The sequence below is a fragment of the Schistocerca cancellata genome, chromosome 2 (assembly GCF_023864275.1).
Source record: "Schistocerca cancellata isolate TAMUIC-IGC-003103 chromosome 2, iqSchCanc2.1, whole genome shotgun sequence".
Taxonomy (NCBI): Eukaryota; Metazoa; Arthropoda; class Insecta; order Orthoptera; family Acrididae; genus Schistocerca; species Schistocerca cancellata.
Window position 1 is genome coordinate 226,228,356 of NC_064627.1, and position 13,461 is coordinate 226,241,816.

A 13,461-nucleotide genomic window follows, 5' to 3' on the forward strand; every position below is an offset into this window, starting at 1 on the left:
AATACGAGGCGATTGATGCAGGCTGTCAGACAGAACTACACATCTTAGTTTTAGTGATGGAATATACTAGAGATAAGGAATAGTTGTGTAATGAGTAATGAAGTGATTTTTTGCAGGTGATAATGAATGATGATGAATAATGATGAAGAATATGATAATATGGATAATGAAGTTTTTCTTTGCAGATGAGGATATGAATAATGAAGTTTTTCTTTACAGGTGATGATAATAATGGAGTTATGATAATGAGGTGATGGATAATGAAGTTTTCTTTACCGATGAGGATATTGTTGAAGTTATGTATTTATGCTATGTAGTTATTTAAGTATTTGTTGCAGTTTGCTTTGACAGCAGGTGTTATATTGCATAGTATAATGATGGAAGGTTTTGAAAAGGACAGCTATGGAACACATTTTTATACACATTTCACTACCTGTTAATTCGAAGTTCACTACTTTTCAGCATAAAATGCATTTCTTCTTTCAGCTTAATAATCCATTTTTTATATATTTTCGCAGGAGAAATTATTTATGAGATTAATGTGCTATAAGCAGTTGTTCATTAAATCTATATCATTTATGAATGTGATTACATATACTCTACTTGTTTCATAATCTTGCAACAGTGGACGCATGACGAATGACGTTACACATTTTCATTTACAGCAACAACCCAGAAGCAATTTTTTTTTCTTGCTTTCCCCTATAATTACCCAAAGCAATGCATTCCTAACAAAAAAAAATGTATTACCAGTCCCAAATAATGATACCAGTTTAAGAGAGTTCTGAGTAATGCTGATCAGCTATGAATAATATGTCACTTGAATAAAGAATGCTACTGATTACTGTATTGAGATGATTACGGTATTTAAATGACCAATGATTAATAATGCTTTGTAACTAGGAAATGAATGCTACTGATAATACTTTGTAACAAGGAAATGAATGCTACTAAGTATGCTTTGTAACTGGGAAGAGAATGCTACTGATTACTGTATTGAGATGATTACTGTATTTAAATGACCAATGATTAATAATGCTTTGCAACATGGAAATGAATGCTACTGATTATGCCTTGTAACTGGGAAATGAACGCTACTGATTACGGTATTGAAATGACCAATGACAATGTTGTCTGTAAATCAATTAATGAACATTTTTCTGTAATACTACATACATGGTACAGAAATGTTCAATAACTGGGTTATGAATGCCGCAAACGACTAATGTAATTCCCAATGAAGACTAGTATGTGACTTAATGTCCTTCACTTTCTGACCTAACTACCCTGAATTACTGTAATATCCATTTGTCCTGGATATCCTCTTGATCATGGAGCACTATGTTTGGTTTTTGCACTAATTCTACGTTGGTGTATCTTACAAGAACGTGGTGTTGACACGACATGCTGTCCACCACTGTAAGCGATGGAGATGTTATTATGGTCCCACTGTTTGGTGAACCTAATGTACTGCCAAAATGACAACATGGAATATTACTATAACATTTCAGTGTCTTGGGTACGCGGATAAATACTTTTGGGAAAAGAACTGCATATTGTTTCACTTGGTGTTATGCTACAGTAGAAAGATATGGACTTTCAGTGCAGCTGCGTGCAACCTAAAGTGCTACAACCATGATGCAATCCTTCCCTTTCCTATCCTAATTCTTGTAACATAGTAAAGAAAAGTATATACAGTACATGTACATTTGTGTTATTTGTTAGTATGATTTATATTCATTGCCTTTACATTTTGTGATTTCCTGATATGTTCACTACTTCAGTGCGTGTCCACCTTTGTCAGTTTTCTAATATGATTTCTACTCATTGTATGTACATTTTTGATTTGCTGATATGTTCTAAACTACAGTGCATGTGCACTTGTGTTCATTGTCTATACATTTTTTGATTTGCTGATATGTTCTGTATTACAGTGCGTGTGCACTTTCATCATTTGTTAGTATGATTTGTACTCATTCAGTATACATTTTGTGATTTCCTGATATGTTCAATACTTCGGTGCGTATGCACTTACGTCATTTGTTACTCATTAGTCTTTGCCTGATATATTTTGTACTCGGTCATGTGCACCATATTTACTTCATGTTTTACATCTGTATATTCTCTGTAATTGTAAAGTTAATTAGTTAAGAAAAAATTTGTTGCTCATGGCAAGTCCAAATGACTCACCATCGCTGCCAAATTTTTGCCCCCCCAGTTGAGGGTTATGAAACACGTATGTATTCAGTACCAGCGACGGCGAGGCATGACAGAATCTCTGACCAGAGAGTTATTTATCGTTGCTAGTCTGCGCTTGACCGCGCGAGAGTTCAGTTCAGTTGCGTGTAGCGAGCCGGCAGGAGTAGCTGTACGTACCGAGTCGCGAGAGCATGTAGTTCTGTTGCAAGTTGCACTCTGCAGTATTCAGTCAGTACAGTAGTGTGTGAGGAGTCGGCGGGGGTCGACATGGGTCTCTGGTCACGATTCAGGACGAGGTACACTCCTGGAAATTGAAATAAGGACACCGTGAATTCATTGTCCCAGGAAGGGGAAACTTTATTGACACATTCCTGGGGTCAGATACATCACATGATCACACTGACAGAACCACAGGCACATAGACACAGGCAACAGAGCATGCACAATGTCGGCACTAGTACAGTGTATATCCACCTTTCGCAGCAATGCAGGCTGCTATTCTCCCATGGAGACGATCGTAGAGATGCTGGATGTAGTCCTGTGGAACGGCTTGCCATGCCATTTCCACCTGGCACCTCAGTTGGACCAGCGTTCGTGCTGGACGTGCAGACCGCGTGAGACGACGCTTCATCCAGTCCCAAACATGCTCAATGGGGGACAGATCCGGAGATCTTGCTGGCCAGGGTAGTTGACTTACACCTTCTAGAGCACGTTGGGTGGCACGGGATACATGCGGACGTGCATTGTCCTGTTGGAACAGCAAGTTCCCTTGCCGGTCTAGGAATGGTAGAACGATGGGTTCGATGACGGTTTGGATGTACCGTGCACTATTCAGTGTCCCCTCGACGATCACCAGTGGTGTACGGCCAGTGTAGGTGATCGCTCCCCACACCATGATGCCGGGTGTTGGTCCTGTGTGCCTCGGTCGTATGCAGTCCTGATTGTGGCGCTCACCTGCATGGCGCCAAACACGCATACGACTATCATTGGCACCAAGGCAGAAGCGACTCTCATCGCTGAAGACGACACGTCTCCATTCGTCCCTCCATTCACGCCTGTCGCGACACCACTGGAGGCGGGCTGCACGATGTTGGGGCGTGAGCGGAAGACGGCCTAACGGTGTGCGGGACCGTAGCCCAGCTTCATGGAGACGGTTGCGAATGGTCCTCGCCGATACCCCAGGAGCAACAGTGTCCCTAATTTGCTGGGAAGTGGCGGTGTGGTCCCCTACGGCACTGCGTAGGATCCTACGGTCTTGGCGTGCATCCGTGCGTCGCTGCGGTCCGGTCCCAGGTCGACGGGCACGTGCACCTTCCACCGACCACTGGGGACAACATCGATGTACTGTGGAGACCTCACGCCCCACGTGTTGAGCAATTCGGCGGTACGTCCACCCGGCCTCCCGCATGCCCACTATACGCCCTCGCTCAAAGTCCGTCAACTGCACATACGGTTCACGTCCACGCTGTCGCGGCATGCTACCAGTGTTAAAGACTGCGATGGAGCTCCGTATGCCACGGCAAACTGGCTGACACTGACGGCGGCGGTGCACAAATGCTGCGCAGCTAGCGCCATTCGACGGCCAACACCGCGGTTCCTGGTGTGTCCGCTGTGCCGTGCGTGTGATCATTGCTTGTACAGCCCTCTCGCAGTGTCCGGAGCAAGTATGGTGGGTCTGACACACCGGTGTCAATGTGTTCTTTTTTCCATTTCCAGGAGTGTATATTGTTAAATAAGGTAATGAAGCAGCATTGCGCTCAGCTAATAATGTATTGTAATTATAATTAATTTGTTCAAGAAATGCCCCAATAATAATTCTGTTTTCAAAGCAATCGTTATTTTAAAAAATCATTATAGTTGAATGTTCATTTCTCAATTTTTGTGTCGAGTTTACATTGGGCCATTATTTTTCAATATTTTTGTAGCGAAGTTACAGTCGCTTTTATTTCAATTTAACGATGTTTTGTGGGAGCTCAACAACATTTGGGTCATTATTATTCAGTAATCTTGCGGGGAAATAACTTTTGGCACGTTTTCATTATCATAGTCTTTTGTTTTTATTTTTTCTTGGGCGGTTATACTTTCTATATTATTGACCTTAAGTAATGTCAACTGGGAGGTTACAAGTGTCGTCACGTTATTGCGCTTAGGAAAACTCTAAATGTGGGAGGAAATGTACACATTTTAGAGCATTTTGTAGCGTTTACAGTAGAGGCACAGCTCGGAGACGATGGTACACTACTGGCCATTAAAATTGCTACACCAAGAAGAAATGCAGATGATAAACGGGTATTCATTGGACAAATATATTATAGTAGAATTGACATGTGATTACATTTTCACGCAATTTGGGTACATAGATCCTGAGAAATCAGTACCCAGAACAACCACCTCTGGCCGTAATAACGGCCTTGATACGCCTGGGCATTGAGTCAAACAGAGCTTGGATGGCGTGTACAGGTACAGCTGCCCATGCAGCTTCAACACGATACCACACTTCATCAAGAGTAGTGACTGGTGTATTGTGAGGAGCCAGTTGCTGGGCCACCATTGACCAGACGTTTTCAATTGGTGAGGGATCTGGAGAATGTGCTGGCCAGGGCAGCAGTCGAACATTTTCTGTATCCCGAATGGCCCGTACAGGACCTGCAACATGCGGTCGTACATTATCCTGCGGAAATGTAGGGTTTGCAGAGATCGAATGAAGGGCAGAGCCACGGGTCGTAACACATCTGAAATGTAATGTCCATTGTTCAAAGTTCTGTCAATGCGAACAAGAGGTGACCGAGACTTGTAACCAGTGGCGCCCCATACCATCACGCCGGATGATACGCCAGTATGGCGATGACGAATACACGCTTCCAATGTGCGTTCTCCGCGATGTCGCCAACCACGGATGCGACCATCATGATGCTGTAAACAGAACCTGGATTCATCCGAAAAAATGACGTTTCGCCATTCGTGCAGTCAGGTTCGTCGTTGAGTAGACAATCGCAGGCGCACCTGTCTGTGATACAGCGTCAAGGGTAACCGCAGCCATGGTCTCCGAGCTGATAGTCCATGCTGCTGCAAACGTCGTCGAACTGTTCGTGCAGATGGTTGTTGTCTTGCAAATGTCCCCATCTGTTGACTCAGGTAGCGAGACGTGGCTGCACGATCCGTTACAGCCATGCGGATAAGATGCCTGTCATCTCGACTGCTAGTGATACGAGGCCGTTGGGATCCAGCACGGCGTTCCGTTTTGACCCTCCTGAACCCACCGATTCCGTATTCTGCTAACAGTCATTGGATCTCGACCAACGCGAGCAGCAATGTCGCGATACGATAAACCGCAATCGCGATAGGCTACAATCCGACCTTTATCAAAGTCGGAAACGTGATGGTACGCATTTCTCCTTCTTATACGAGGCATCACAACAACGTTTCACCAGGCAACACCGGTTAACTGCTATTTGTGTATGAGAAATCAGTTGGAAACTTTCCTCGTGTGAGCACGTTGTAGGTGTCGCCACCGGCACCAACCTTGTGTGAATGTTCTGAAAAGCTAATCATTTGCATATCACAGCATCTTCTTCCTGTCGGTTAAATTTCGCGTCTGTAGCACGTCATCTTCGTGGTGTAGCAATTTTAATGGCCAGTAGTGTAATCTGTATCAGCATGAAGTGCACCCTGTGATAAAGCAGCATCTGTGAGACAACAGTTTGTTTACAATATGTTTTTGAAATGGACTTGCTTGCCCAGCGGTCCGACCAGACACAGTGCAACATCTTGGGATGAGGTATAACGTCGACTTTACTCCTGATACCAAGATGCAATATCACTACCTTGCCTGGTTTTGGGTTCTGAAGAGCAGTGGGCTATCATTTCTCCACAGACATTCAGACTCGTCATGGAACGTGTACCCAGTAGAAATTTAGCCGTGAAATGGCAAGGACGGAGACACTGCACATTAATGTACATTAATAGGTGTCCAGGTACATTTGAGCATCTAGGTCTGTATACCCCCTGCTGTTCCCCACTTGTAACGTAAACTGTAAGTCACAGGATTGTATTTATGTTATTACAGCTTTGTTATAAGGTAATCTACACACCCACCCACCAATACACCCCCACCCACACACACACACACACATCTATATAGCCAAGAAATCCAGAATGAGATTTTCAAAAATGGTTCAAATGGCTCTGAGCACTATGGGACTTAACTTCTGAGGTCATCAGTCCCCTAGAACTTAGAACTACTTAAACCTAACTAACCTAAGGACATTACACACATCCATGCCCGAGGCAGGATTCGAACCTGCGACAGTAGCGGTCGCGCGGTTCCAGACTGAAGCGCCTAGAACCGCTCGGCCACACCGGCCGGCATGAGATTTTCACTCTGCAGCGGAGTGTGCGCTGATATGAAACTTACTGGCCGATTAAAACTGGGTGCCGGACCGAGACTCGAACTCGGGACCCCTGCCTTTCGCGGGCAAGTGCTCTACCAAATGACCTACCCAAGCACGACTCACGACCCGTCCTCACAGCCTTACTTCTGCTAGTATCTCATCTCCTACCTTCCAAACTTTACAGAAGCTCTCCTGCGAATCTTGCACAACTAACAGCTCAGGTGGTAGAGCACTTGCCCGCGAAAGGCAAAGGTCCCGAGTTCGAGTCTCGGTCCGGCACACAGTTTCAATCTGCCAGGAAGTTAGCCTATAAATGTTAATACCATAAATTTTGAACTAATCTCTTTTTATATGTCATTACCAAAGACCAGGAATTTATGTAACCGGTTTCGAACTGATAAGTTCATCATCTGACGGCAGTTCACATGATTTGCAAGATACACTTCACATAATCGCCAGTTTCCGATTATTAGTCTTCCACTGTGGCGAAATATTCTTGGTGTAAAGTGTATCTTGCAAATCATGTGAACTGCCGTCAGATGATGAACTTGTCAGTTCGAAACCGGTTACGGCGCTATTTACTTAAATAAATAGCAGTATTAATAGTGGCTGGTTGCTGTCTTCTTTGTAAGAATCAACCTACATTAATTGTACACAGCCATTGTCTCACTATGTTAGTTTTAGACAAAATAGCACTAGGAATTTAATTCTACCACCTGTCGATTCTTGTATTACTCAACTTGATATGTCCATGTTGACTTCCGCATTTGTCATTGTTATATATATATATATATATATATATATATATATATATATTTTTTTTTTTTTGGGGGGGGGGGGGGGGGGGAGGGTCATCAGTCTTTTGACTGGTCTGATGCGGCCCGCCACGAATTCCTCTCCTGTGCCAACCTCTTCATTTTTATCGTCTGAATATCTGTGTTTTGCGACCAATTGCTTAGCCTGACGTAACTCTCCAGTGTGCAGCTATAGTTAAGCTGCAATCACTGGACAGTGATGTAAGCAGGTAAATGTAATATGTAAAATATGGGATGTTCATTAAATAACTTCAGTACTAACTCTTAAATGGCCATTTCTACTTAATACATAAGCTAGATTTAAAAGTTAAACATAAAAGATTTGTTTCACCGGCCAAAACTATTCAGTGGACATATCACCGGAATGTTTACTAAATAAAGCACTTTGTGTAACGTAAATTTTGTAGTAATTGCAAAGTAAATTTATGCAGGAATAGGAAACCTTGCTAGCACAAATAAACGCTCTTTAAAATATTTCTTAGCTACGAACACCACATACTCTGCAGCTGGGACTACCTTCTTCTGTAACACTACTTTGAGTTTCGACGTTGTTTCCACTAAATTTTGGGAAAGTAAAAATATTCATCCAGAATGACTGGAATGCCCTTTAAACTGTCAGAGCTAAAGGTGAATAATTAAGAGCGCATGGAGAGTGGTATCAAGGAAAAGAGAGTAGTTTGTGAAACGACAAAAAAGGGAAACATTAAGAGTAATGACGCACTGCTGCATGCCACTGCAATGTACAGGGGAAAAATAACCAACTACGGATCATTCGTAATGTTTTTTGAGAGTAATAAACTGATATGATCGCATCTACCAAGCAATATGCTACAGTTCCTACGACTTTACCACGAGTGATTGGTTTGCCGCATCTGCCGTTAATTATCACACTGCTATAGTCGTTAGTGAGCCAACCCTCGGTGCGCTCTTTAAGTAACGAAGTCGTACAAGATTGAACCCCACAGTATACCGCCTACAAAAGCCCAGGCCAGTCACCTTCAGCTGTACACGGACAAGTAGATTTTGTTCTCATCAGCTGACAAAGCAGCAGAGTAGTAAGATAGTGATTAATTTCATTTGATTTCTACCTCAATATTGATCTTTTGTTGGCGATGGGCCGCCGTCGCTTCCTCTGTGCATAGCGTAATTAGGATGCGGCATGCAGGGTCATGCAGTCAGCACATCCCTCTCCCGGCTGTTGCCATCTTTCTTAGAGCCACTACTTCTCGTCGAAATAGCTCCTCATTCGGCCTTACATACCCGCGTGCTCCATACTCCACTTCTCCCACCGACGTAGCGTGTACTGGAAACGTACCTGATAGCTCCGCGTGGCCGTGAGACATACTGACAGCTCAGCTTAGGAAGCGGACAAATCTACATGTTATACCTGGAAATACGTGGTTGTCTGTCGAGCATAAGCAGAGGTGTATATCATTCTCTTGTTAGTAGTATTGCCTCACCACACAAGATCTGCCGTTCGTTTCATCTTCTATACTACCACTACTAATAATAAAACTGTAAAATCATTGTATCTGCCCGTCTGTCTGTTTGAACGCGCTACTCTCCCAAACTTCCGGACTAATTTTGATTACATTTCGACAAGTAACATTAGCCTATCTTGGGGCAACGTATAGGTTTTATTTCGTCAGAAACAGAAGGCCAAAAAAAAAAAATAGTTACAGTGATTTAAAGTTTTATCTAAATCCGTCGTGTCAGACTCTTTGTCAGTTTGAACAAGCTACCTCGATAACTACTAGGCGAATTTTTATGGCATTTTGAAAGGTAACGCGAGCTTCGCTTAGGACACCATATAGGCTTTATTTCGTCAAACTCGCAACACGAAAATAAAAGATTCGTAATTTTAAATTTTAAGAGTCTGCTCGGCTTGGTAATTGGGATGTTTGCATTAGTGACGGCGTAGTACACCAAAATCACAACAGAAGCAATGTTAGGTTCACAGTACACCAAAGAACCAGTAAATGGCCTTGTTAAAGTTTATAGCTTAGTGACAGAAGAACTTCGAAAGAGTACGTGAGAGGCAAGGGGCTCGCCTTATCAACCATCACGATGAGAACAGAAAATTTTAACATCCACGTTGTTGTTCCTGGATCACGCTAAATGTAGTTTGTAATCAGACACTGAAACGGCTAACCATATTGTACCGTTCAATCAAATATGCAACACTAAAGTATATTTCGAACATAAACACCAACCGTTAGAACGCAAAAGTTTACATTTACTAGCTGCTAAGTGTGGAGATGTTCGTGGATATGAAATGGGAGGTAACGAAAATACGGAACACATTTTTTGTATAAGAATTAATCTACTTACTGTAATATCAATTCCATTGTTCTCAAGGATGGTAGTCGTAGCAGACACAGAATATGTCAAACATGTCGAAATACATTTTCACCTAAAACTTAGTACTCATACTGTCAGAAACGTGCACAACAAATGACTAACAAATCTTGTAGCCAAATACAATGAATGAAAAGAATTTACAAAGTTTACTAACACTGTTTGTATTAGTAAGCATAGATGTGCAAGGGGTGACTATCACACTCTCATTACATACTCGTCTGCTAAAAATTTGTTGGTACCATAGATGAAGTTAGTCGCTAATAACTTCTCCATACGATTCTTTATTACTAGTCGAACATTTTGTGAGTGTTAACAGGTTAATGAAGAAGTGTTTTTCTCAGTAGTGGACACACTTCTAAAAATAAGTAAATGGCTCACTTTTAATGTAAATCGCTTTTATTCATTATACTGATGTTGTGAAATGGGGTATTGGCTCGAAAAATGGAAATATCATTCATCTCAAAATTTAATAAGAAGTAAATATACGGAGAAGCAATAGTTGCTACACTCAACATTTAAAAGAGGTTACTGAACCATGTTCGTGTAAGCTCTGCACAGATCAAATATACACGTTATTATTTGAGACTGTAGATTGCAAGTACATAAAATATAATAGTTTTTGTTTTATCGTTGCGTCACCTACGCCTCATAAAAAACAAATTTCAAATCAAATTTCGAAAGTATTATGCAGTGCCTCATATGATTTTGGACTATATTAATGCCACTCTGGAACTCCAATTATTCAAATAGTCATAAAGGTGCTACAGAACTTATTAGCATGATAACGGACATCTGGAGCTTATTCTTTGTAGCAGATGTCTTTCCTACATTTCATTGACGGTTATGGAAAGGTTTCTAGTAACAATTCTCCATGAAGATATTAGAGGCAGTTTTAAATGTTTGCATGTGCTGTTTGACTTCTCCGGCTGTGATGAAACCTGCTGCGATGTCTCGGCACGACTGCAAACATTGGTAAGTAATAAAGAGAATGTGTATGTTGCTCAGGGAAAATGGTGCCTTCAGTAATCAAAGCCAGTTGGACGGATGATTATTTCGTGAACCTGAAACAAAAATAAAATTCTTTGAGTAAAAATAGTTGAAATAAAAGCGAAAGCAGAAATTGTAAGGTGATGGTCTAAAAGTTTGTTCATATTAACGCCTGACGTGAATATACACAGGGTGTTTGCTTTATCTTGAGACAACTAAATATCTCGAAAACGACGCATTGTACGGAAAAAAGTTCTAGATGAAAAGTTAATATTAGTAAAAGGGAAAAAAGTAAAAGGGAAAAACGAAACTAAAACACCACACCACAGTGGTACGACCAGAATGTTTATATGAATCTGAATGCCTAACGATGAACTATAAGATGGACAAACTAGAGGGACTGGAAAGAAGGATTATTACAAAAATAATGGGTGCAATTAAAACTGCATATGGTTGAAAAATAAGAAGTAATGAGGAGATCTACAAGAATATAATTGTCTGAAGTAATGGCCAAACGAAGTTTAATCTTTCTCGGACACCTCTACCGCATGGATGGAAATAGACTAACAATACAAATACTCCTATATTTCTGGAAGAAGAAATCGACAATAGCATGGATACTGAAAAAAGGAATGATCTAGAAAGAAACAACACCAAAGAATCAGAAATAGCAGAAAGAAACCGTTTTAAAAATAAAATACTAAATTTGGAAGGCTTTCAAAGCCGAAGAAATAAAAAATCGGGAACAACATGGACAGAAGAAAGGAAGAGACTTCATGGGGAGAAAATGATGGAATACTGGAAACATAGGAAACAACAACAAAGGAAGAAGAGGAAATGACGTTGTTAACGTGATCCTAGTTGGTCAATGCGATTGTAAAAAAAAAAAGGGGGTGACCTAACCACTGCTCCTGCGTGGGCAAGATAAACTTCGTATTTTCAAATGGGAACACCCCTTTTTATTGCATATGAGACTTCTTTACCAAAAAATACGTATGGTTTACTCAAACTATTGTTTTCCACCTTCGTGTTCTAACGGTTGGTGCTTCTGTTCGAATTTTACTTTAGTGATGCAAATTTAATTGCACTGTACACTACGGTTAGTCGTTTCAATGCCTAGTTAGAAACTACGTTTAGCGTGATTCAGGAACAACGACGTGGATGTTATAATTTTCTGTTCCCACCGTGATGGTTCATACCGGTGAGTTCCCTTGCCTCTCACAATTGAGGTGTTGATTTCGGTGAGTTCCCTTGTCTCTTACGATTGGGGTACTCGATTTCGGTGAGTATTCGTGACATGTGCTTCTGTCACTATCACTTCATGGACATTTTACCTCATTGCAATGGTTGTGGTCTGTATTCCGCCGGTCCCGCTTAGCGGACAGCGCGAGGGTTACGACAGATGGTTGGAAACACACACTGAAATCAGTCACCCTGACGGCGAGGTTTCCGAGGACGTCCAACGAAACCAAGTATGCCGATGATTTGGCGACTCACCATAACCAACCCCGTAGGGACAGAAAACCACATTACCATACAAGTAACTTACGTGCCAGAAATGTGAATCTAGCCATATTATTTGTACCGTACAATCACAATTTAAACACTCGAGTAACGTTTGAACAACAATATCAACCGCTAGAAAACAATGTGTGACGTCTCCTGGCAAGACATTTACAAAATCGTTAGAATATATTAAAAAATATATAAATAAATATTTATCTGTATTATTATTATTTCATTACTGTATGAATGGTTGTACATTATGTATAAAAGGAAATAACAATTTTTCATTTTTATGTTTGTGCAATATTTATGTATTTATATGCCACAAAACACGTCTGTGGTCGGCGAATGTATGTATCGAAGCAGACAATGTTAATTGTAAGAGATAACAAAGATACATATTAAATTGCCTATAAACAGTGGAGCTTAAAACATTACTCTCTCTGTCTTCTTGTAGCCGTTAAAGTCGTAAGAGCCTGTGACGCTCGCTTGAATGCTTAGGTAGCCTTTCTTTGTCCTTTGACCGAGAAAGACGCCATTGAATGTTGATATTTGTAATAGGTGTGTACGTTCAATTTATGTTGATTTTTTGAATATAGAAATTGTTAAAATAATTACCTGTAATAATTTATTGCTAGCTTGCCCAAGATTTCATTCCACATTCTTAGCAGTTTTCAGCATATTAGGAATTTTTCATGACCCAGAGTCGTGCAGCGATCGCGGGAACCGCTGCCGCGGCAAATTCAAATTAAATTGAATGAAAGCAGTTTTCCCGAAATATAGCGGGCAGGTAACGGTACATTAAAATTATCTCTTTCAGCTTCCTGGAGACTTCAGAGGGAAATTGTGGATTTTGTTACGTCATTTTCAGGTGGACATGGGCAGCTGGTATTATGTTATCAGTTACGTAAATAATTCATGAGTGATAATATTTTACTTGTGTGTGATCAAACACTGCTATGCAAAACCTGTTCTGGCTAACAACATAATATTCAAATTTCATTTCTGTTTAGTTTCATGCTCTCATGTTAGTCGTGGCAGTTAATAGTGACCATATATTTTTAAAAAAATATCCACTGCAGCTTTTACGTTTAGTGAACATAACATACTGTAACTTCCGTACAGGTAATAAGACTAATTTTCTGTGCATTCAAGAGATGAAAGTAGCGAAGGGCATTTTTTTATTCCTTAATTAGTTACAG

At 41.0% G+C, this 13,461-nt stretch overlaps 1 protein-coding gene across 1 annotated transcript in view; it reads right to left on the reverse strand.

Annotated features, from left to right (window-relative positions):
* Positions 1 to 10,163: 10,163 nt before the first annotated feature.
* The window catches only part of LOC126144736 (dehydrogenase/reductase SDR family member 11-like), a 49,586-nt gene continuing 46,288 nt past the window's right edge, over positions 10,164 to 13,461 (reverse strand). The window contains exon 6 of the mRNA XM_049915508.1: positions 10,164 to 10,827. Coding sequence (XP_049771465.1) covers positions 10,786 to 10,827 — 42 coding nt within the window. The 3' untranslated portion in view covers positions 10,164 to 10,785. The remainder of the gene's footprint in view (positions 10,828 to 13,461) is intronic.